At 36.9% G+C, this 22,189-nt stretch overlaps 1 protein-coding gene across 4 annotated transcripts in view; it reads right to left on the minus strand.

Annotated features, from left to right (window-relative positions):
• Positions 1-22,189, minus strand: part of CDH13 (cadherin 13) — a 518,714-nt gene that overhangs the window by 268,171 nt on the left and 228,354 nt on the right. For all 4 annotated transcript variants that reach the window (XM_075039933.1, XM_075039934.1, XM_075039932.1 and 1 more), the window contains exon 5: positions 6,229-6,381. In XM_075039933.1, the coding sequence (XP_074896034.1) occupies positions 6,229-6,381 (153 nt within the window). The remainder of the gene's footprint in view (positions 1-6,228; positions 6,382-22,189) is intronic.

Here is a 22,189-nt window from a genome sequence, read left to right on the forward strand (position 1 = left end):
ATATTGGAATAATACCAGTATAAATGAGTTCTGATGCTAAGCATGATGCTGTGCTAACGTAGGTTTATAGAAATTATAGTCTGTGACTATTATACAAACAGGAGTGCAACTGCTGAGACATAAGTCTCAGTGCTAGGTTAAGATTATAATGCCTACCTCAGGATATGGAGCAGCCTGCAGTTCCTTCACACGCAGCAATGACAGAGAGAATTCAATTTTTTTTCAAGAGGCTGCCCATGGTTTTTTTGAGATGCTACCTATAGCAATTCATTATTTTTAGCATTCACAGTGATGAATTTTCCTCTCTTCCATAGGCATTATCATCAGCTTGCTTACTGAACAGTCTGTGTAGGGATAGCTAAATTTCAAGTAATGCTGCCAGGCAACAACCTAATGGCACTTTCTCAGTCAGTGTTCATTTCTCTCTCTGTAGTCAAAATATGAAATTAATTCAAAACAGTCCTCTCCGAATTTACCTGGTGCCCCAACACGTGAACACATTAATGAATATATATGTAAACATATGAAAATAAAGCAAAAACCATAGAAAATCTCGTGCACCCTCTACATATACATGTGTAACGCAAGCTACAGAGATCTTTTTCGCTGCCAGAATTTTCAGCTGTATGTCAGTTGATCTAACTACAGCTCATTTATACCAGTAAGTTTCTGGCTCATTAATAATCATATGCAATAGCTGCACAAAACTTTTTTTTTCTCACCCAGTGATATTTTTTTTCTTTTCTCCTTGCTAAATAATCAGAATTCCTCCCTGAAAGTTCGTACTCTGCCATTATTCCAAGCTTTTTTGATGTAACAGTCATGGTTTGGAAGCACCAGTATTTTAACAGGTTTTCTCTGTGTATTACTGATGTTTTAACTAAATCAAGCACAATATACTGAAATTTGCATCTCTACAAGACCAAACCCCTCCTCCCATCAAACGCCGAGTGCCACCTTTTTTTCAGGGTATTAGTGGGAGATGACTGAGGTCTGACATTCCCCTTCAACAGGTTTCAGCTCAAGACAGAGCAGATCACTTACACTTCAGACAATTCTGCCAGTTCAGATAACCAAGATTAAATTACAGTTTAGACCAGTCTTGAAGTTAGAAGCAAGTTCGTGTTTTATCCTTCTCAAAGAGAAGCAGGCTTCCGTGCTGCCTATATATCTCCGCACTGCATATTGCAGAAATTCAAGATCAGAGTATGATAAATCATTCTGAAAAGGATGTGGCTGCACTAAAATGGACTTACACAGAAGACAAATTCATTCTTCTGTACAGGATATATTACAGCTGTTCATGTCTAGTTTTTTGCTACAGTAATACTTGCAGTACCTGCAAAAATGCATTCAAGTACTTAAAAGTCTCTCTCACATACTCCTTGGCACATGACCAAGCTAGGTCCCCCCACGATTGTGAAGCATTTCCATTATTTGTTGCATATTAAACACAGAAATAGAATCCATTAAGACTCCAGCATCACCCTAAATGTTTGGCTCAGTCACAGAAACAAGAGTTTCACGTAACCTAAACTGAAGCAGTTCACAGTAGATTTGGTTGCTGTTGATTGGTCTGAATTCTTTACCCTGTTCTCAGTCTACTTGTTATCCAACATATAGAAACAATACCACACAAAGCAAATACTCCTAATTTGCTTTTTAGTCCTGTTAATGTAAGTTTTCTAAATATCTCAGTCTGTCACTACCAGTTGCAAGGCATCCTTTCACAGAAGTGTGATCTGTCATTATAAAAAAAGCTGAAAGCTGATTTCACACCTCTGCTTGTTAAGTATTTTCTAAAGCAAATTAAGCTCCTTACTTAAAAAATAATTAAAACTAACTCTTCATTAACAGTTCAAATTGCCTAGGTAAATTTGGTCACAGCTCTAATTTGCACACTGTCGCTGAATAGTTTTATCAAGCTTCTTCATTTCATGCTTGCAAAGGATCACTTTCTGATTATTTCTCTTCCACACGTATTTACACTTGGCATGAATGAAACGGGAGTTATGAAGTTGGCAGTTATGAAATAGCCCATCAACAATGGCAACATCCTTTAAAATCTTGAGACCCAACTGGAAGCCCCCCATTGACCGGTTGGCACTTTGCCACTGATGCTTAAGAGGTTACAGAACTGGATTTTACTGCTGCAGGGATTACATGCAGTGATAAGTGACGGGAAACAAGTTTATACAACTTCAGGTTTTGTCCTGTACCTAAGGAATGCCTAACCAAAATCTCATGCATTAACTGTAAAAAGTTAATGGATAATTGCTCCCATTTTTTCTGAGCCTATCTAGCTTTGAGCAAAGAACAAAAAAAGAGTTCTAACTGAGCAACTTTTGTCATCTTGGTCATGGTAATCAACATATGCAACTCTTCCTGCTTTTAGTTGCATGAAAGCATTTCTGCCTATGAACACATTATCTATGTAAACGTAAGGTTTTGAAAATGAGCTCAGTGTTTTTAATTAACAGATTACCCCATAACCACTGTTTCTCAGCCAATCTTCGCTGGCCCTCTATTTGAACCTTTGTTTCCCAATTCACCAGTCTTTTATCAACACTTGGCACAACATGACTTCCAACTTCACTGGAATCCTTTAGTTCTGTTATTGCAGGTCTTTTTAGAAGCGTTTGATTGTTTTGCTAAAAGATATAACTGAAAAGTCACTAATAATTCTGCTCTGCTGGAATCAGAAAAGACTACAGATCTGAAGTGAACTCAGAATTGCAGAGATTAGCAGCAATTTTTGGATGGTGGGTACCTCACTGATTTGGACTAGAAAAGCCATCTTAAGTCTCCCCACCAAGTTCCTTCATCTGTTTTTACACATCTGCACTTTTCAATACTAAATAAATAAATGATTTGCCATTGTCTGAAATTTCCAACTAGTCTTATTTATTCAAATCTTGAGAGAAAACAAAAAGCATTATTTTTGAGAGTATATTTGTGCAACTGAACACCTTGTGCTCCCACTAAACAGGGGCTGTAGGCTACCTGCTTATCTCACCAACCCAGAAGCAATTCAATTATATGCCCATATTCTGCTTAAGCCCCTTCTTCAGAGCATCATTTAGTAGTTTCATCAACAGGCTGTAGCAAGCCCCCAAATGAAACCATTCAGTGCAAATCCACTGGTTTACTCTGACCCAGGGAATTCCTATCAGGTTGCTCTTCATCAAACCTCTTTGGAAGAAAAAAGGAATTACTACACACTTTTCTAAAACAGTCTGTCTTTGCTGGGCTTAATAACATCCTTACATCCTCTTGCTCTTCTTTATAAACAGCTTTCACTTAAAACCAAAGCTGATTGACATTCTCTGACCTTTAAGGAGGCACCCCACAAAGTTACAGGTACAAACACACCAGAAGCATCTACCTTTTCCCATTGGCAAACATGATTTCATTAGCATAGTTCCAAACACATTAGAAAAAAAATAATTACTAATGGCTAATTTCAATGTAGTGGCTTTTGGACTTTTGCTGTCTTACCTAGCCTCCTCTGGCACAGTTTCATTTTCTTACTAGAAACCATCATATTTTCAAATGTGTAGGTGATGAGGTCAGAATTACTATGGCAATTAATCACCTCGACATTAATATTTTGGTGGAATTTCACATACTTGGCCATTTTGGAACAATTTAATGGATTTCATAAAAAATAAACTCATAAATCAATCAGATAAGTCTGTTTCAGGGGGGTTGGCTATCATTAATGTAGCTGCCTTACATACCTCTTGCCAGCTTGAGTTTCTTTTGCTAACAAACAAAATCTAAACTCATTTGAAAACACAACCGACATGCAAATGGGCTGCACCAAATAGACTGGCAGGCCCTGACCCTCAGATTGATTTTTTTTTTCACTCTCTCATAAATATTTTCTATCTTTTACTAAAAATAAAATATTTAAAAATAAACAGTAGAAAGAGGAGATTAACTCAGACAATCGACAGTTGTCTGAATAGAATTCAGTACTCCTCTAATGTAATCATGTTTCTCTTGTAATGAATATACAGAAAAACTCCTGCAGGTTTTTCACTATTCCTCCAGGAGAAAGAGGGCGGCAAAAAGCAGAATTTCAAACATTCAATGAAAGAAACTTCAACAAATTTTTATAATAGGTTAAATATTCTTAGCTAATTTAAAACATTTTGAGGTACACGGATAGTAAAAGCTGCAAAGTTCTATGAAATACTGTGATCACTAAAGCTCTATTTTGTGCCCTATTAACATTTTTTTTAATTCTCATCCCTTGAGTATATATGCACTAAGCATCGGAAATAAATCAGTGCTCATGCACAGCAGCCTTCTGTGTAGCTGGAAGGATTCAAACAGATTTCATCTTTTTTCCTTGCTCTACCACTGATTATATACTTGATAGTATGATGGCTTGCAAAGAACTTGTATTTTTTCATGGAGATCTATTCTTTCTTTGTTTGCCCTTTGCGTTGAACTTTTTCTTACAGGACATCAATACTGGGTAGGGGGGCTCAAACAGATAAGCAGAAAACAAAAACACTTTTGAGATAAATTTAAGGGTCTTTCGGGTAATTCATCTTTCAGTGTACCAAGGAAATCAGGGAGAAAAATCCTGCTGCCTTCCTGACACCATGATACATCTTTATTGAAAAACAATGGGCTGGATTCAAAGACAGATAATCAAGTTGAGGGTTCTCCTACAGAACTTTTCAACTACATTTTGCACAACAGGATGCCAGCGAGCATGCTGAGCAGAGTGTTATATAACAGGTTAGAAAGCACTACAGCCTATTAGGATATACATTCACATTGCTCTGGATAATCTACTACACTGCACTATTTGTATGTAACTTGCATTGCTTTGAAAAGGCTCCTCTAGGGAAATGTTTTCGTCTTAATTTAAGTGTATACTTTTGCCAGATCAGATAGGAGGGCCATTTGTGGTTTGCTGCATTAGGTTGAAAAGACTACTATGGTTTTTCATTAAAAGAAAAAAAAAAAATTAAAAAAAAAAATCAAGGTTTATACTGAACCCATTAAGGTAGAAAGCCACTGATAAAATAAGAAACAGCTGGTAAATGAAGACATGGAACAGTGTTAAAAAGAGTAACTGCAATGTTTTTCTTTAAGAAGGATATCACAAATGTCTACCATAATGTAACTACCATAAATCCTATGTGAGTGGTTAACATACACTGCACCGTAGACCCGGATGAGAAATAGATGTTTAAGTGTTGAAAACCAACATATGGTAAGTTTTAGCGGTGCTGTTTGAGCAAGTATGACTAGTCATCTAACTGCCAAACTCTTCCAGAGGAGGAAAGAAACAGCACTGAAAGTACAAGTATGAATTACTACACAGCGGAAGACAAAATGAAGAGGTCAGGGATAGAAGTCAGAACTGTCACCAGAGCCTGTGCCCCTCATGGGCTGGAGTATCGCACGCTCCCTGTTGCATGAGGATACAGAGGTTAGTCCCCCATGCTGTGGTAGAAGTGACAACATGCAAATGTACTAACCATTTAGCATTTTGAATTCTGCTGCTTATCTGTATTGAAGTGGCCAGACACAATTTATCTGACTGCACATTTCAAGAGCTAGATAGAAAACATGAATTGACAGGTCCTGTATTTATACTGTGCATTTCAGGACATTGTGGTGCAGTTACTTTGCAGATTTCAGAGATCATTTGTTAGAATTTCAGTGGGGAGAAACGTATCATTTATTGAAAAGGAAAGGAATTTTCAGTAAAATCTTTGTAGGAGACATACCTCTGACAGAGATGTATCTGCTAACATTTTCATATTAACAGTATCTTCTTTATTTCTATTAAAAGATATCCATTACTAAAAATGGAGTTGAATAGAATATCCCATTGACAGCTTGACAATAAAAAAGAAAAAGTATAACCACGTAGTACCTTAGTGGCAACTTCCTGAAAAGATCTCCTTTTGTCCAAACATAATTTTGTATTCACAAATCAAATGCACACACAATGTTCAGACAGTATTTCTACTAAAGATAAATGACAAATTACATGCAGAAAGCAGAGTAGAGTTCCGACTGCATGTAAAAATAAACCATTTACCATTTCCAAAGGACAAATGCTTCTTCTGGAAATTTTATAGGACAGTGGCCGCAATTTAGTCTTCAATAACTGCAGCCCTTTCAAAAGCAAATACACATTCAAAAACTATATATTACAAACATAGAGACAGAGATCCTATCGCTATGAGTACTCACTTCATAATTGGCAATTGCTTCTCTATCAAGGGTTCTGGTCACGGAGACTTCCCCACTGATCTCATTGATTCTAAAAATTCCTTTGGGGTCTTGATCTACTCCCTTACCAGAGAGTCGAAACTTTGCTCCCTCTGTCCCTTCACGGCTGATGACCTACATGGCAGAAAACAAGAAGTTACAGGTCATATTATAAAAACTTCTAAAATCATTCTATTTCAATCTTTTACCTAATGTCATGGTATATTCCCTGCCAATAATACTTAACTATAAAATATGGTTTGTGGTAATATATAACTGTAAAATATGGTTTCAATCATTCAGAAAACTCTGTGAGATTCTTGTGTAAAACCCTGGAAAACCTACTCATGTCCTTAGACAGTTCCTATCTTATCTTCACTGTCTTCTATTTCACTACTTAAAGTTTCTATTATTCCATTGCTACTGTATTCGCTCTATGTCTACAATTTGACATTTTATTTAATTCTGTATCTTTTTTGCAGTTAAATTGATAAAACAGCTACAAACTTACAACAAAAAAAAAAGAAAGAAAAAAGACATATTCCACTGAATAGCATAAAGCATACTTATTTCACAACAACCCTTACAATACCAGATAGCCATCACACATTACTTTCCGATTAGTCAGTCCTTTTTATTAGTCATCATAAAGTCATTACAAAATAGACTACTTTCAGGTTGTTTTTTTCCCCACATTCCCTTCTACAGTCCTCCTTTCCCAGGATTTTAAACCAAGGGAAAAATCTCCTCATGAAAACATCTGGATATTCTGCCCAGAACTCTGCTTAGTCACACTGTTGGAATTCCTCCACTTTCCAAATTTATATTTATATATATACACACATGTGTATATGGAAACTCCTTGTTACTATCGCTACCTTATTTCCCCATAAGAAAAAAATCCCTAAAAATCCAATTTCAAGGCTGTCTCACATTAGTGACAGTAGCATATGTAAACTTGCAGAGCTACACAATGTTTGTTATAAGCTACATGCTTTGCAAATTTGTATTTGTACACCAGAATCTGGAAGGATTATAAATTAATCTTGCCCTTTAAGGCTGATAATCTTGCCAAACCATTCCTTCCCTCTGCTGTTTCACATTCTTTTGTTTCAAGCAATTTTATATCGTTAATATTTCCGCAGAAACATTAAGTCAAATATTTATATGCTGGTCTGAATTACAGCTCAGGAAGAGGAAGGGAAAAAGTGGCCTTAGAAATCTGGACCTGTTCCCATTTTGGGATAATAAATATGCAGGGTGTTTAATAATGTCCCTGAGGAAATACATGTTTGTTGCTCTGTTGCTGTGGGTTCAGCAACGCTGGTTTACAGATTACTGGGCAGTGAGATTTTGACTAAACTCCATAATCATTATTCTTTTATTTTAATTGAGAAAAAATTGCCACAAGTTATGAAATAGGAAATCAGCATTTTGAGAGATAAAGTTTCAATTCTCAAACCCTTTGGGGAAGGGAGAAATTTCAAAGTAAAAACCTGTTTCAGCTATTTTTTCTTCCTCCTTCCGAGTCAGAAACCCTAATGGATGAAGTTTTCTTCTCATGTTTTTTTGAGTATGTCATGCCAAAACACAGAGGCAGGCAATAGTGCAGGTGACAAAAGGGCAAAGTAACTTTGTAACTTCAGGTTTTGTGATGAAACTGAAACTTAATGGTTCCTACTGAAAATTTACCTGCTGTTCAATTCATTTTTTGACCAATCTCTGGTATTTATTACATCAAGCCTAAAAATATGTGTTTTTCTTAACATAAAGCTATGCTTACAATTTTGCAGTGTCATGACCATTGCTCACTTTTGTAGGGAAAAGATGAATTGACTGTTTTTTACCCTGATTTCTGAGACTTATTACAAAATAAGTGCACCTTCCCATCCAATACAAGAACAATGGTTTGAAAGGCCTGAAGTCAGCCACAGGCCAGCACAAAAAATCTAATTCAGAGATGTCTACACAACAGCCATCTCCACCATAGCCATCAAACATTACCTAACCATTTATGACAAATTTAAGGTGTACTATAGGTGCAATGCCCTAGTTGTAAGAAGCCACAGAAAGAAAGCAAAACAAATCATGGTCTGTGCAAGGGAATTTATCAGAAAAATATACAGATCTTTCTCCACACTAGATGGAAAGGGAGGAGTGTAATAATAGTAATAATAAGGGACCCTGCAAACCTGACTGGAGGGAAAATTTCCTCTCAACTCCAAATCTGGCAAAGATCTTAACCTTGAGTTTGATGGCAAGACATCCCAAAGTGGTACCGGAAAGATTTGTACTCCTTGGAGCTACGACGCATCTCATATCTCATCCCCAATTTAGCTGTAAACCATTCTTCAGCATATAATGTATAGGACCAACAGAGTTACCAGACAGCAGAGTTTTTTTCGAAATGACTGAATGTGTCCATTCAGCTTTTTTAAAGCTTCAGGAAGCAGTCACATTCACGGTGCAAGTATGTGCAGACCCTTCTCTCCCATCTATTTATCCATCTATGCATCTAGTTATTGCACAACGACTTATGCTTGATCTAGTAAGAAGCAGCACAGGTTAGAGATGCTCCGCATACCACTGCATCATTTGTTCAAGAACAAGGGTGGTCACCCAAAAAGCAATTTTCCGAAGTACTGTTCTTTAAAATGTTTAATTAGCCACAAGAGGGAGCTACAGACTCCCAGGAATGTAAGGAAGTCCATTAACATCTCCTAATTAAGATGCTTATATAATGGCTGCATAGTTCAGAGAAAGTGCATTTCCTAGTTCACACTAAGCTCAGTACAATGAAAAGTTTAATAAAAATCAGGCTTAATTTGCCATATGGTTTGGTGCTTCAACAAGAGCCAGGAAGAAAGAACAGGAGGGTTGTCTGACATCTCCTCTGGCAAAACTGCTATTCTGAATACTGTCATAAACACAGCACTGTTCATATGAAAATTTCCTAGCTTACAATGTATTTATACAACTAAGCTTTCCCAGTTTACTGGCTGAGAAAAAACAAGGCCAGATTATTTCTGCTGGAATGTTTACTTTGGGATGCTGTTTTTACATTTCTGAAATACATAAATTACTTTCCCACAGTTCCTACTACCTGAAGACCAGACAGAAACACTTATTTCCATAATTTGTTCATGGCTTTAGGAACTTCAGTGCAGGTTCTAATATTGAAAATGTCTGTTCTACATGACAGTGTTGCATATAAAGACTCTTCATTCTAAGGAAACGGTCCAGTTAAGGTAGCGCACGTAGACTCAAGCCCCTACCTCCTGAGAATGTGGATAAAGTAGGCATACTTTATCTGGCCTCCCAATTTCTACATATTTTCCCTTGTTCTGATCTCACAATTCAGAAGGGCCTTGACATTGTATGGGCAGATAGCATAGACAAAATAGATGCCAGCTGAGCATCCCACACTAATATAGACTCTTGAAGGCTATTTTCTCACCCAGAACCCAAAGGACAGTATTAGGTATACACTTAGACATTACTCACTTCCCCACAACTGATAACACTTTCGCATGTCAAGGGTACATCAGAGAATAAATGTGTTGAAAACTGAAGTGATCCATACTAGCCTCATCAGGACCACATATCTAGCACCCAAGACAAACCAGTACTTTTTTTTTCTTTTTTTTTTTTTTCCAAAAGAAAGAGACTGTACAATTCTTCTCAACTAAGACACACTTTCAAGAAAACAGAATGTTACTTAGCTGACAGGATCTGCTTTTTGCTGAACCATGGCCAAAACATATTTACCAAGTGCTAATTTTTCAGCTGACATTATGTATCCCTTCCAGCTAAACTCATTTCGGCAATGTGATCCCCCTGTTGTTACGGGTTTATCGCAAAAGTGAATCAGTGTTCTCAAGAGAAGAAAAATAGAAGTACAGAAAAACCACACTACCCCCAGAGAGAGACTTTACAGTTCTGCAACCCCAGCAAATCTGTCCTTAACAGCACCATCCTAGTTTAAGTTTACCAGTTTCATTCTTCACAAGAAGTGTTTGCCTCAACCACTTGCATAATTTCTTAGTTCTTGACGCTATCTGAATTAGAGATGCATCATAGTAGTTTCACTTTTTAATTAGAAAACAAATCCCTCCCTCAAACAGGAATATTTGGTTCATACCCCAGTATTTTTCATTTCAGAGCATTACACTGTCTCTCATCTTTTTTTTTTTTTTCTTTTTTTTTGGGGGGTGGGGGGTGTTTGGTTTTGGTGTTTCCTCCCTCTCCTAGGAAGCAAATTTATCCATGGAATATTTAGAGGTGAACTATTTTTTCCTTTAAGCACTATGCTCCACAAAAGCAAAACAATGGTTTAGGCCCATTGTTTAGATATCATATAAATATTTAAACAGACACTTCCTGTCCTGCCATACTGAAAATCATTCTTTACAGTCAGAGGCTCCATCTGCTCTCTACTGACTCAAATAATCTTTCAACCAAAACAAATGCAAAACATTCCCATCATTATTCAAAAGCACTAACCAAGAGAAACTGTTACATTACTATAAGCTAAACATACAAAAACTGTGCTTAGAAAGCAATTTATATAATTTGCCGAGTTTAATAACTTATTAAATCTATTGGTTCTCAATACCTCTATCTTCATTAATTAAATACTAGATGAACTAGTTAAGCAAAGGAACCAAATTCTGCTCCTTGACAAAGGGAGATATGTTGGCCAAATCTGACCTTTGCTTTCTCTCTAACTAGGACTTCAGAAGTCATTCAATATATGGGTGATAGCCAAGAACATCCAGGTGATTTATTCACATAAGTAATGGTAACAGTCACTTAGAGAAGCTTTATAATGTCCATGTCCTTTGTTCATGACAATTAGGGATAAAAACGACACGCTATATATGACAGTATATATTTTAGGTAACACTTTTTTCTTTTTCACATAGTGAGCCTTGCTATTAGCTTCATTATATTACTGTATTGGCTCTGTGTGGCAAGGTTTTGGTAGCAGGGGGGTTATAGGGCTGGCTTCTGTGAGAAACTGCTGGAAGCTTCCCCTGCATCTCACAGAGCCAATACCAGCCGGCTCTAAGACAGACCCACCGCCAGCCAAGGCCAAGCCAATCAGTGATAGTGGTAACACCTCTGTGATAACATTTTTAAGAAGGAAAAAAGTTGCGGGAGAGACAGAAATGGCAGACAGCGAAAGGAGTGAGAACATGTAAGAGAAACAACTCTGCAGACACCAACGTCAGTGAAGGAGGGGGAGGAGATGCGCTGGAGCAGATTCCCCTGCAGCTTGTGGTGAACACCATGGTGAGGCAGGCTGTCCCCCTGCAGCCCAAGGAGGTCCACGGTGGAGCAGATCTCCACCTGCAGCCTGGGGAGGACCCCACAGTGGAACGGGTGGGTGCCCAAAGGAAGCTGTGACCCCCTGGGAAGGCTGCGCTGGAGCAGGCTCCCAGCAGGACCTGCAGCCCTCTGGATAGAGGAACCCACGCGGGAGCAAGTTTTCTGGCAGGACTTGTGACCCCATGGGGGACCCACGCTGGAGCAGTTCGTGAAGAACTGCAGCCCATGGGAAGGACCCACGCTGGGGAAGTTTGTGGAAAACTGTCTCCTGTGGGAGGGACCCCACGCTGAAGCAGGGGAAGAGTGTGAGGAGTCCTGCCCCTGAGGAGGATGAAGCAGCAGAAATAATGTGTGATGAACTGACCATAAACCCCATTCCCCGTCCCCCTGCACTGCTGGAGTGGGGCATAGGTAGAGAATCTGGGAGTGAAGTTGTACCCAGGAAGAAGGGAGGGGTGGAGGGAAGCTGTTCTGAGATTTGGTTTTATTTCTCATTACCCTGCTCTGGTTGATTGGTAATAAATTGAGTTAATTTTCCCCAAGCTGAGTCTGTTTTGCCCATGACAGTAATTGGCGAGTGATCTCTCCCTGTCCTTATCTCCACCCACAAGACCTTTGTTATATTTTTTCTCCCCTGTCCAGCTGAGGAGGGGGGAGTGATAGAACGGCTTTGGTGGGCACCTGGCATCCAGCCAGGGTCAACCCACCACACACCTGGACAAATGCCCATTCAGTATGTTATCCAAAACACAAGCTAAGTTAATATATAGTCAAATATGAACAATATTTGCAAAATTGAAGTAAACAACAGAACAAAACCTCAGCAATTAAAGATGCTTATGCAATACAATAATGCAGGCAATATCACGGTCCTACATTTCAGAATATTTCCAGATAAGTTTTCAATCTCCAGTCTATGTATGAGGTTTTCAAAGCTGTATAAATCTCCTAGACCATGTGCTTTCACTGCAAAGCTTAAACCAGCTAGTCAATCAATCACTCAAATTCTAATATTTGTGCTTTCACCGGAACAGCACTACAGAAACCACAAGCACAGAATGAAAAGGGGTATGTGCCCAGCAATAGGAATATACAACACTGACCCAACCTCCTGTGACAGCTGAGGTAAAGGAACACAAAGTCAAGGTGAAGAGTTTGGTTTCTGGGTGAACCAAAGCTGGCGAAAACTATATTTAGTACAGCAGACATTGCTTCTGGGTCATCAATTACAAATATTTTGCTTGATGTTATTGACAGTCCTTATAAGAATACACATGTATATATTTCCCAGAGAAAGAAGAATGTATACGGACAACAGACTTAACTCAGCAAAGAAACCCATAATTCGGCTATTTTAAACTTTAAAAATCTATTTTCTATGTCAGATCCCCAAGATTCAGTTTTAACTGGGTGAAACACATGACTGGAAAGAGTTTGAATTTTGCACTTTTAACATACACACTAAGAACTCAGTGGCCACTGGGCAGAACTACTATTACAGGATTAGCCATTACTTCTTATTTGCATTCTTTTGCATTGGTTGTCTTAAGACTTATGAATTACAGAAAAACATTCCTCAAACAGGAACACACGTATTATTACAATAGTGCATCTGTAAACTGAAGCCTTTGTAATAGCTGTATAAAATTTTTGAAATATTGACTACTGGGTCTACTAATATCTTGAATGTGGAAACTTTTATGCCAGCTGTCAGAGATGTAACATGAGAATGAAAAAAATGAGGAGTTGAAAATTAATTATGAAAATGAAAAATCATACACTGATATTTTCAAGAGGGGTTTTTTTTAGCATCTTAACTGTGAGCTTTGTCATGGAAAACATTTCAGGAAGTGCCAAATTCAGGAACAACATCATGAGAATTAAAGCACATAGTTTTAGCATATTTTTGATGCACGTTTGCAAGGCTGATTAAGGGCTGCAAATGGTACAAATGTTCCTTGCCTGAAGCAATCTAAACAAAACTGCATGAATACTCTTATCAGGTATCATATTCAGAACTTTACGTACTTGAAGGAAATAGAACTTGTATTGCTTCAAATGCGGATGGTATATTTAAGTATTTTGTTGGACTGGGGCTCTGCTTCCTATAGAAGTTACTATACCAACCATTACACCAGTGCAAATACAATGTTTTAGTAACTATAATAAAAACAACTCTAAATCCAAAAATTGCCAAGGTTAATAAATTCCATAGACAAATATTGCAACAAAAGAACTTTATGTATAAAAATGACACAATATATTATAACCCAGTGAGGTTGTTTCACCACCAGTGCTCATTTTTTGAGGTCTTTTTAGAATAATCAACACAAATAGGATATCTGATATTCAACAACAACAAAAAATTCTTCTCAACATAATGGCTTTTTACCACAATTATGCATAAACTCTTACAAAATTCAGATGAGCTTTGTGGTAGGATGCACAGGTGTCCAAATGAAACAAAATGAATTTATGCATGTGGAAGCTCTGAGCACCAGTGGATCCCTTCAGTCTGAGGTTCATTATCTTAGCTGCACACAGATGCAACAATTCCCCTTGAAGAATCAGTTGCAGCACCAGAGCCTGCAGGCTTCATCTACAATTGCACCAAATTTGAGGGTTTAACCAATATAAATAGCGAAGGGTGAGCCTTTGCTCATAGATCGAAGTAAAGTAATGCAATGAACACATCAAGATGTGCATTACCTTTTGTAACAGGAAATCCTTCAGCTTCCTTTTACTCGTGATTTATTAAGAGCCAGAAGATTTATTAAGAGCCAGAAGATTCATTACAAATATTTTTCACTTCCCCTTTTCCTAAGTAATAGTTGATTTCCCATATATACCTGTAAACTCTGGATTCAGTACACAGCAATTTCCTCCTAGCAAGAGCACAGAATTTATAAACACAGTTTTTTGTAATCTCAAAGGAAAATGACCTAGAAGTATTACTTGTCACAGAAGGCCTGGGTATTTCACTGGCTGATTTGTCTTTTCAGTAGCCATTTAATCACCATATTTTAATTGCTGCTTAAGTTACTAACTTGAAACAAACCCTGTTAGTTGAAGAAATTTGAGGACCACTGCCTTTTGAATGACAGCTAGATGGAGTAGCTTAAAAGCTATGGTTAGTTGTTAGGAAAAATCTGAACGTGAATGACAATATTAAATGAAGAACAACTCAAAACATGTCCTTAAAAAAGAAAAAAAAAAGATTATTTGGATTTATAGAGGTGCTTTATTGCAAACTTGCCACTGATCTAAAAAGGCAGAAATGCAGAGACAACTTTCAACACTTAATGTTCTCTAATTGCAGAAATTCAGTACGTAGGAGAGAATACATAATGTGTAATCACATGTAGCTCAATATACAACAAGTGGGAGAAAAGAGGAGAACAGAGCCAATTTACAGTACCTTTTCCCAGGTATTTCACAGTCCTATCTATTCCAAATAAGATCAACGTCTTAATTTATTACTCAAGGCCACTTTTCCAGCATCCAAGAAAGCATAAGGCACCTGATCTAGCACCAGACTGGAAGCAACACAGCAGCATCTCAGCTGCACTGTGCCCAGGCTAAAATAATCTGCTGCTAAGGTCTAGAGAAGTCTGCCCTGGGTTGTCTGGGGAATATAAAAAATGTAGTTGCTTTGTCTCCCTGCAGCTACAATTACTGCCCACGGGATTTAGCTACAAATGTTATCTTTAGATCCATGCATGCAGCAAAGAAAGAAATCAAGATCTGGATTAAGCAGGAATTTCCAGCCGGGTAGAGTAATTGGAATTGCAGAGTGAGACATTGAAGTTGCAGACCCAACCTGGGGAACTGAATAGGAGTAGTAAAACGAGAAAAATGGAGCTGGTAAGAATGATTCACCTAAAACCATTCTTGAAAATTAAGATTCAGTTTAATTTGAAGAAATTTATTGGAAGATTGTGTCTAGTTTTATTTTTGCTTTAACTAGCAACCTGCCAAGTCTTGACTTTTGAAAATATTTTGCAGTTAAAATTAACCTAGAGGAATAAGTACTCTATCAAAAGTATTTAAAAACTTTAATTGAAGATATTAAAAAAGAAATATCATGATGAAAGGCATTTTTTTAAATTTGGTTCCATTACGTGAAGTCAATGAAATACTTCTGGATACTTTAAGAACCTGCTTAGCACCCAATTCCCATTTGTAGCAAACAACCCACAGATCTAATTATAGATTTTCCTCAGTCACTAGTTCCCTAGGAAACAAATCCATGGCTCATGTCTTGTGTATGGAAGGTCATTGTAGGAAGATAAATATTTTTCTGTGTATAGAAACTTATCTAGAGGTCACAGGTCTGCATCTCAGCAGATGTTGGCACTTCTGTCAAGGACAGATGGCAGCTATATTTGACAGCTATCTTAGATATTTAGAACTTTAAACATTTTAATCTGATGAAGTACTTAATACTTCTATTAGTAACAACACTCTATGATGCTTTACGCTGTAAACAAAGGATTTAATTTTCATTCTCTAAACTAAATTCAGTTTTTAACAATGTGTCTACCTCACTTTTCATCTTAAATGGTTAACCATCAGAGGTCCATTCAAAACAGCTCTAAGTAGCTATAACTTATTAGAAATGATAGGCAGAAATTTAACTTGAAGTCATGAATGGCAAATATAATTTGTGTTTTCTGATATTGGCCCTTAAAGTTAACAATGTAATCACAAACCAGATCAACAATTTTACCTCCATGCACGTAACTGCAATAGCCTTGAAAAGAAAAAGAGTACAATTGAATAATTATATATTGTAAAACAATATAATAAGTGTTACTCCTGATTTCATTCTAATTGGTTGCTGAAAAAATAGACAAAATATAGCTAATTGGAAACTCAGATACATGTGAATACATAACTTGAACGGGGTGAATTAGAATGAATTCAAGGGTGGCAGAGGGAAGCTTTGTCAGAGTTGTCCTTCTCATTTGTAACACAAAACCACTATTCAGCTCTAGCCTGACCCATCCACAATGACAGCTTAAAAGGTATGCAATTAGGCAACAATCCTACTCACGCTTAGTATAATATTCAGCCTGACTTAAGATCAAATAAAGGATTTAAGCTAAGTCAGAGTGCCTTTAATTTGTGGGAAGCCTACATTGTCAGCATATCTTGAGGAACATGCAGCAACTCAGGAAGACTGACCCCCAAGCCCTAGCCCAAGTCTTGAGCCCAAGTCTTGTTCCACTTGTCTCCATTGAAAGGCAACCATCCAGATCCTAGCCCACAACTAATACCACAAATCTGGACTGCTTTCCTCCCTACATCACTGGATGGGTACAGAAATGGATGCAAAAATACTTGATTCTCAGAAATGTTTTTGGCTCCTTACTTTGTTCTGTTAAATCTACATTCTTTTCCCATGTGCTTTTTTTTTTTCTTAAATTCTCTCCATCTTTCTTCCTTTCTTCCATCTTTTGCAGGCACTACCAATTGTGCTACATTGCCTTTGTTTCTGTAGCACTAATGGATTGAATTCTCATTAGCTAGAGGTGAAAAAAAAATAATCCACATGGTTGGTGAAATTGCTACCACTAGAGAGCATTTCAAATCTCTTAATGACTCCTAGTCTCAAATCGGTATTTCTTTGCTGAGTGAGATGTTACTGAGTTTATTGCAGAGTGTCACAGCCGTGATTACCTAGCCAGGGAACATTTATAGGAATCTGGGATCTCCACACACATCACGTTCACTCGAAAACCAGGATGTGCAAGTTTTCATGACAGCAAAGCAGCTACTTCACTCACCAAGGCTCAGGCAGCCCCAGGCAACATTTGCTCCACTTTTCTGGGAACTTCACCCCTTCATGCTCTCTTCTATTTCCAAAGGACTTACTAGCTTTCTTTAGTTGTTAATTTCCAGATGCAGCTGATAAGCATTTTAACACCACCATTCTTTGACTAGCCTATTTTTGATAATAAAAGCATTAATTGAAAATGTTTCTGTTAGTGTCCTAGCTTCAGCTGGGATAGAGTTAATTTTCTTCCTAGTGGCTGGTTTAGTGTGTTTTGGATTTAGTGTGAGAATAATGTTGATAACACATTGATGTTTTAGTTGTTGCTAAGTAGAGCTTATCCTAAGTCAAGGATTTTTGAGTTTCCCATGCTCTGCCAGCAAGGAGATGTGCAAGAACCTGGGAGGTAGCATAGCTGGTATAGCTGACCCAAACTAGCTAAAGGGATATTCCATACCATAGAACATCATGCTCAGTATATAAACTGGTATATATAGTATATATAGGAGTTGGCCAGGAGGGGCAGATCGCTGCTCGGGCATCAGTCAGTGGGTGGTGAGTAATTGCATTGTGCATCCTTGGTTTTTCTTGGTGGTTTTTTTATCATTATTATTTCATTATATTCCTTTTCATTACTATTATTATTATTATATTTTTTTATTATTATTGTTTGTATTACATTTTATTTTACTTTAGTTATTAAATCATTCTTATCTCAACCCACGAGTTCTACTTTTTCTCCAATCCTCCTCCCCATCCCACTGGGAGAGGGGGAGTCAGCGAGCAGCTGCATGGTGCCTAGTTGCTGGCTGGGCTTAAACCAATTCCGTAAGTGACTTTGCCTCCCTTAACAAAGCTTCAGATTCCAAGTTTATCCAGACGTGGGGTTCTGAAATAATTTGGTTTTGTCAGTGATAGCATCACCAACAAACCATGTGAAACATGCCTTCAGTCTTCTAATATGATCTTTTCAAAAAATAGTTTGCTCTTTTTCTCTTCGTCCTTCTTTTCCCCCATTTTCCCCAAAGATAAAGCTTTAAAATCCATAGCATATTTCACGAATATCACCTTACAGTTAAAAAGCTAGCACTAACTTGGATTCACTTTCTCACTTTAAAAAGGTCAGGTTTTAACCTTACTGAATGATTGAGGCTTGCTAGAATTAGAAATGTAATGTATCAAAGTACATGTTCCAATGTGCAAACATCTTGATACAGTTGCAATTAGTGACAGTTATATAAGTCTCTTAGAAGCTTTCAGGTGACTATATAATTGCAATACAGTCTTACATGTATATCATTTCATGGAATCATGATGGGGAATTATGGAATCAATCAAGATGAAATTAGATGAAAAGAACACACAATTTCCAAACTAGTCATTGTCAAAATGCAGAACTTAAAACTTGGATTTAAATTTCTAAAAGCTGGAAGATCTCTGGAGTAATGGAACAATTAAGCTTCAACAATACATACAGTACACTGTTGTCCAGCATGTCAGTTATTGTCTTACAGGTATATTAGTACTGTCTTCAAGATTCAGAATTAAAATTTATCTAAATTTAATATTCATTCACTGTGCTACAAAACTGTACACTTACATTTTCAGTTAATAACAGTACCTGAAACAGCCTGCCAAGACAAGATCTGTATTTGACAAGACTGGACTAAGAGGAACTCTTTAAACATAATAAAAGTGGAAGTATAAGGCTCTGTAATAACTTTAAAGAAAAAAAAAAAAAGAAAAAAAAAAAGAAACAGCTATACATTGTGAAAAGCTGCCTAGCACGAAGCCAGAAAGGCAACTCTAGCCTGGGAATTAGATACCCAGAAAAAACTACTGTATCTAAGTAACCTGTCCTACCACCACAGGTCTGCACAAATGACTTTCCCAAATCTTTTAAGATTGAAACAAAAATGCTAATAAGATTGAATGAGATTGAAAAAAATACAACTCTGAAATAATGGTGAAAAATAAGCATTGTTTATAACCTGCACTCTTGTATAGCTGAGTCTGACATCCTATTCAAATTCTTCAGTGCTGAACTTTCTACTACCTAGCTGAGAGTTTTGAGCTATCATAGGACATGAAACCATTAGTACACACCACTCTGTTTTATCAAACATCTCTTAAGTAATTTTGTCAATGGTTAGAAAATATATGTTTTAACAAACAGACATAACAGGAGTTATTTTTGCTGCATTTACAGACATACAAAAACCAGTAAGTCCTAAACCTGTGAAAGGAATATTGAAATTCAAAAAACAGATACCCATGGACACTCTTTAAGGTTATTTTCCCCCTCTCTTTCTTTTCCTTTACCTACTTTGTGTTACTGCAGTGCATTTTGAAGTTAGTTTCAGCAAACAGTTTCAATTTGACATTACAGGACACACTGTGACCATCCTCAACTCCAAGTCCGTTAGAGTCAATAGAAAATCTCCCGTAACTTCTGTTTATTCAGGCCCTCATTGCTTAGGCTGTGTTTGGAGATCTAACACAAAGACAACGTGGCAGTAGCTAGTGATAATGTTATATACTCAAAAGAAATTTATAACTACATTTTGATAAATTTGACTACTGCTAATTCGAAACAAAAGCAGTCTATCGTAACTAAATTATAGAATTAATGACTTTAACAACCTAAAAATAGGTAGTTTCAAAAATATTACATTAAGCTATTATATTAGGACAAAACCCATTCACACTAACATTGAAAAGAGTTGTACATATTTAAAAGCCTCAGATGAGGTATCTACCAGACTGATTTTAGCTTGGTTTGTGCAAAGCCAGTAATCAGTTCACAAAATTGAATCATTACTCAAGTAGGTAGAAAAATTGAAGGGTGAATCTCCGATTCTAACATTTCACTAGAGGTTTTGCCATTTATTCCATGGGAGTTTTATTTCTACCTAACAGTTTTCAATACAAGTATGTTGTATCTCAAGATACAACATGCTAAACACACAGTAATTTAAGGTGTTTGTAGAGCCCCAGAAAATGGAACGTCTGTTCTTTCCAAGGTACTTGACAAAAATTCTTTTGAGTATACTTTTAAAACCTACTGCTAAATTTCTAAAAACCCACAAATTAATCAAATGTAATCACAAGTTGCTGGTAGCTATCATGAAATCAATATGGCTCTTTTTCCTGGTGCCTACCAAGAACTTACTCTATCTCCATGTATACACCATAAAAAGGTCTTCACCTGTTTGTAGCTTTTATAAGGGCTCTCTCCAACAAAATCATAGAAAAATAAAGCATTAATCATGTTTATTTGCATCAAGATGCCTCGGTATACCTAATTCTGAACTTGCAAAACTATTTAATTCAATTTTGCAACAACACCAATTACCCAAACTTAATTTGTGCAGAAAATAGTCACTGTAGCTTAGTGTGATAATTCATTCAAATTTTCTCATTTCCTTCCTCAAAAAACTAGAAGCTGAGCCATAAAATTTAACTATGCATAACATCTACATTTTCTGACTCAGCAAGCCAAAAGTTGTCTTCATTCCAAGTGAGGGTGTCTTTGTTTTAGTCTTTTCTCCTATTGACACAGATATTTATCTAAATATGTATGCATAAACATATGTACGTATGTACCAAAGTTGGCATCCATATATTAAGACAGAGTTTAATGTATGTGCATGCAAACATTAATGTGCTTTCAGAAGTTTCACTTCAGTCTACATTACTGAGCAAAAGAAATATCAGACGCCTAAAGGCTTGCAGGTAACAAGTCAAATACATGCTTATCATTCGCAGTTCCTGATACAAATCCCTACTTCAGTTCACTGCACATCGAAACTTGCAGCACTGCTGGAACAAATGCTTTACTAAGGAAGTAAAGCACAAAGCAGTAATAACAGACACCTCAGTTTCCCAGAGCTTTTGCACTGTGGAAAGAAGCCAAATTTGTAACAGAAAATAGAGGTGCTATTAACTATCCTTTTAACATAGGGAGATCTATTATAACGACAGTACTTATCAAGTATTATCTTAAGTATCCCAGTTGCCACTGATTTTCTCTACTGGCAAACAAACATTAACCTGATTTAATCTAATGACTCATTTCGAAAAAGAACTTCATATGTTTCCAAAAATCTCCTACAGAAATCATCTAAAACACTGAGGTGGTTTCAAGGATATTGGAAAGAATGGCACAACTGCTTGGTTTTAGCTCTAACAGATGATCATAAGATTATAAAGAAGGTTTATTGATATCTCTTTGAGAATAAATATCAAATAATCCACAGAAGTGAACACAGAATGTTGACTTTGTTGAGTGATTAATTACACTGTATTTAAAGTTTTATGTAATCAACTTGATTAAGAAGCCTTATGCAAGAATTTAGCCAAATCAGTATGCTGTTGCCCATCACAAGCAAAAAATGCCTTTACGTCAGGTGACACAGATTCTTCAAAATGTCTTCCCAATTTTCAAAGTGCATTGATAAAGACCTTTCCCTCAACTTCCACTATGTTACAAATAAAACTACTATATAATAATATGAAGCTATAATTCTCACAGTAAGCATTGCCTACTTTAGCAAAAGACTCCAACAAGAAAAAAATTAAATCTACAAACTCATGATTTAGTAAAGGCTTGAGTAATAGCTTCTTTTCCTTAAAGATTACACATGGTAACCTTTGGATGTTTTAACCAATAATTATTAGAGACGGGCTTAAATAGTAAGTGCTCTGTCTAGATATGAAACATTCCCAAAGATTAAGATGACCTTTATAGGAAGCTCTAGATTGAACCCAGAAATATACTACCTATACTGTATTCTTTTTAGAAATTGCTACCTAACAGGCTTTACTGTTATCATG

Source organism: Buteo buteo, chromosome 11, assembly GCF_964188355.1.
Source record: "Buteo buteo chromosome 11, bButBut1.hap1.1, whole genome shotgun sequence".
NCBI lineage: Eukaryota > Metazoa > Chordata > Aves > Accipitriformes > Accipitridae > Buteo > Buteo buteo.